The 4,154-nt window shown below is 42.9% G+C and overlaps 1 protein-coding gene across 1 annotated transcript in view; it reads right to left on the bottom strand.

Annotated features, from left to right (window-relative positions):
• Positions 1-1,231: 1,231 nt before the first annotated feature.
• Positions 1,232-4,154, bottom strand: part of minar1 (membrane integral NOTCH2 associated receptor 1) — a 59,274-nt gene continuing 56,351 nt past the window's right edge. Inside the window, exon 3 of the mRNA XM_056462601.1 lies at positions 1,232-1,429. Coding sequence (XP_056318576.1) covers positions 1,232-1,429 — 198 coding nt within the window. The remainder of the gene's footprint in view (positions 1,430-4,154) is intronic.

Genomic DNA, 4,154 nt, shown 5'->3' with positions numbered 1-4,154 from the left:
CATAGTGATCTGTGTGTCTGCATTACTTTGGTTTTTTCAGGGTTAATTACTGTGATCTCCTGATTGCAACAGAGAAATACTGGGAAATCTCTGTAGACTGATGGCATTTCATGCCGTTCAGCCTTATAATCTTAAAATGTCAGCAAAAATCACCTGTTTTTTCATCACTTTAGACATTACACTAGAGAATCATTCAAATACTAGCCCTAACGTGATGTTTGTGAATGAGTAAGGGGTTCTGCTGTTCTGACGTCAGCTGCAGATGCGAATGAAAAGCGGATAAAAGTAGTTCCTCATACTAAAGGGTTTTTGAGACTCTCTGTGTTTGATTTTCATTTTATATACATGATCATGCCATCGAACTGTAGTATAAACGCAAAATGACATGAGTAGCAGTGTGATATAGCTGTATATCAGCACTGCTGGGGCACTAAGGCACTCTGTCTGCGGCCTCAAGCCAACGCACGCCTCCCACCAGTGCCAGTATACAATCGCATATATTTTAAAGTGTTTTTTGTAGTATGGTAGCAGAAAATGGGAGTAATAATACCAACAACAAAATAAAATCATACGTTTGAGAGACAACATGAGAGTAAATGTATAATAAACAGAACTAACATTTTTGGGTGAAACATTCCTTTAAGTTCACTGAATGCACACACGTAGTCACACATTGCGCTATATCTGAATATATATATAGGTGTATATATTCCTTATATAAAGGCATTGCACGAGCCCAAACGTTCCAGTGATTTCCAAAGATAAATCCAACTCGTCTTTAAAACATTCTGTCGGCATATTCATCAAAAAAATAACTCTCGTTAAAATTCTCATAATTAAAGTAAAAAATATAATGCGCTTAAACATAAAGCTGTACCTTTAGTTTCTGTTGTAATACCAGGAAGAGGAAAAAAACCATACATAAACATATCAGTATACTATATTCCCGACTATAAAACAAGGGTGCATCTTTGAGCCTACAAGTAAGGCCATCTACTACATAATTTATTCAAGTTATAAATACTTACTACTGTAAATAAATAAAAAAACACGTCAAAATTGCAATCCTCAACTCTTTGTTGTGATATATTTCAATCGACATTCTAGGAAAGACTAAGGCCAGTGGCTGAAACCTAAGCACAGATTTCCACGAATGTTTGTTCCAGTGTCTGTAAATACATTGATACGGACACCATCCGACGGGTGAGAAAAGAAGAAAAAGATAGAAACCTCAAGACTTCATGGTGCAAATGGGCACTACGATGACCAGTATCACAGTGCAGGCGGCCGCGAAAATCAGCACGCCAATTTTACACGCCTTAGCTCTGCGAAACTCCGCCTCCTTGCGTTTGAGCAGCGAATCATAGCCTGGCGTGTAGATGTCCTCCATCCAATACTCCAGATTGTTGGGGTTGAGTGATTCCTGGACCTAAAGGAGAACAAAAATAAGTGTCAGCACTTCCTATGGCTGGATGATATGGCAAAAATCGCATATCACAATATATGTCCTGATAAGGGTATTCATCATGAAATATTAACATTTCTGTAAATTAAATGAATTAATAGTTTATATATATTGAACACATGGAATAGACCCCTACTCGAAAATCTATCTATCTATCTATCTATCTATCTATCTATCTATCTATCTATCTATCTATCTATCTATCTATCTATCTATCTATCTATCTATCTATCTATCTATACATATATATATATATATATATATATATATATATATATATATATATATATATATATACACACACACACACACACACATATACATATATATATATATATATATATATATATATATATATATACACATATATATACACATATATGTCACGAGACAAGATGACAAGATTGTCACGAGACAAGATGGCGGCGCGTTCGGTTCGCGAGGCTCAGCGTCTCTCCAGTATCTGCAATTTTGCAGTATTATTCCTGCTCATTTCGGGTCTGTTCGTGCAGAACAGCAGTGCCTTTACATCGTACACCCAACAGGACATCTTGGATATTGGATTGTGCATTCCGGACAGTTTTATTAACAATCTTCGACTCATCCCTGAGATCGCCAGAACATCCGGGCCTCAGAGCCCTACACGGCCGGGCGGAAGTGCTCGGAGGCGGCGCAGAGAACGTAAACAAAGACGGGGGAAGCGCGGCGGGCTAAGAGCTAAGCTAAAGCTAACACCACACCGGCTCTCTTTACCCAGCATCTTTCTCGCCAATGTACGGTCACTGGTGAACAAAATGGATGAGATTCGACTGCGCATCAACCACAGCAAAAGATTATGGAACTGTAATGTCATGATTTTCACAGAAACATGGCTAAACAGCGGGATACCAGACAACGCTATCTCGCTAACGGAGCATCAAACATTCCGAGCAGACAGAACGGCGGATGACTCCGGTAAGACCAGAAGCGGAGGATTATGCATTTATATTAACAAAGCTTGGTGCACAAACTCTGTCGTCGTTGGGAGACATTGCTCTGTTAACCTGGAATTTCTAATGGTTAAATGTAGACCGTTTTATCTGCCACGGGAGTTCACCTCCACCATAATAACTGCTGCTTATATCCCTCCCGACGCTGATGCCAAGCTCGCTATGAATGAACTTCATGCAGCCATCAGCAAACAACAGACTGCTCACCCGGAGGCTGCTTTTATTGTTGCGGGGGATTTTAATCACTCAAACTTAAAGACAGTGCTCCCCAAATTCCATCAGAACATTTTCTGCCACACAAGGGGAAACAAAACTTTAGACCAAGTTTACACAAACATGGCTGAAGCATATGCTGTGACCCCCCTCCCCCACTTGGGTCAATCAGATCACCTTTGTTTGTTTCTCACCCCCAAGTACTCACCCATCGTCAACCGTGTGAAGCCATCAGTAAGGACCATCAAAGTATGGCCAGCGGGGGTGGACTCCACACTCCAGGACAGGTTTGAACACACAGACTGGAGTATGTTTGCTTCCCAGGCCACATGTGGCTCTCACACAGACATTGACAGTTACACTTCCTCTGTTCTGGAATATATCAACACCACCATAGACAGTGTTACAACCCAGAAACAGATCACCACATACCCAAATCAAAAGCCATGGATGAACAAGGAGGTGCGCCTCCTGCTGAAGGCACGCAACACTGCATTCAGATCAGGGGATGCACAGGCCTACAGCACTTCCAGGGCTAATCTGAAGAGGGGCATCAAAAAGGCCAAGCACTGTTACAAGCTAAAGCTAGAGGAGCACTTTTCCAACTCTGATCCTCGGCGCATGTGGCAGGGCATCCAGGCCATCAGCAACTACAAACCCAGCCAGTCCACCCCCACAGCCACAAATGTCTCCTTCCTGAACGAGCTAAATGACTTTTATGCCCGCTTTGAAAGAGACAATACAGAACCCTACACCAGGAACACTACCTCAACCGACCACTCACCTATCACACTCACCTCCTCAGAAGTCTACACCGCACTGAGTCGGATCAATGTGCGTAAGGCTGCTGGACCAGACTGTATTCCTGGGCGCGTCCTCAAAGCATGTGCAGAACAGCTCACTGGGGTATTCACAGACATTTTCAACCTGTCACTTAACCTAGCAACTGTGCCAACATGCTTTAAAACCACCTCTATTGTGCCAGTGCCCAAACACTCCAGCCCAACATGCCTGAATGACTACCGCCCTGTAGCACTCACACCCATCATCATGAAGTGCTTCGAGCGGTTGGTCCTGGCACATCTGAAAGACTCTCTGCCATCCACACTGGACCCACATCAGTTTGCCTACCGTGGCAACAGGAGCACAGAAGATGCAGTCTCCATAGCACTGCACTCTGTCCTCACACACCTGGACAATAAAAACACTTATGCACGAATGCTGTTTGTTGACTTCAGCTCAGCATTCAACACTGTCATACCCTCTAAGCTAATGATCAAACTTAGAGACCTGGATATCAACACGTCTCTCTGCAACTGGGTTATGGACTTTCTGACTAACAGACCTCAGAATGTTAGATCAGGCCACATCTGCTCCACCACCATCACACTCAACACTGGTGTACCACAGGGCTGCGTGCTGAGCCCCTTCCTCTACTCCCTTTTTACCATCGACTGTAGGCCTGTGAACAGATCCAACACCATCAT

The sequence above is a fragment of the Danio aesculapii genome, chromosome 7, assembly GCF_903798145.1.
Source record: "Danio aesculapii chromosome 7, fDanAes4.1, whole genome shotgun sequence".
NCBI classification, from domain to species: Eukaryota; Metazoa; Chordata; class Actinopteri; order Cypriniformes; family Danionidae; genus Danio; species Danio aesculapii.
Note: the sequence above shows the minus strand (reverse complement) of the source record. Positions and strands in the feature narration are given on the sequence as shown.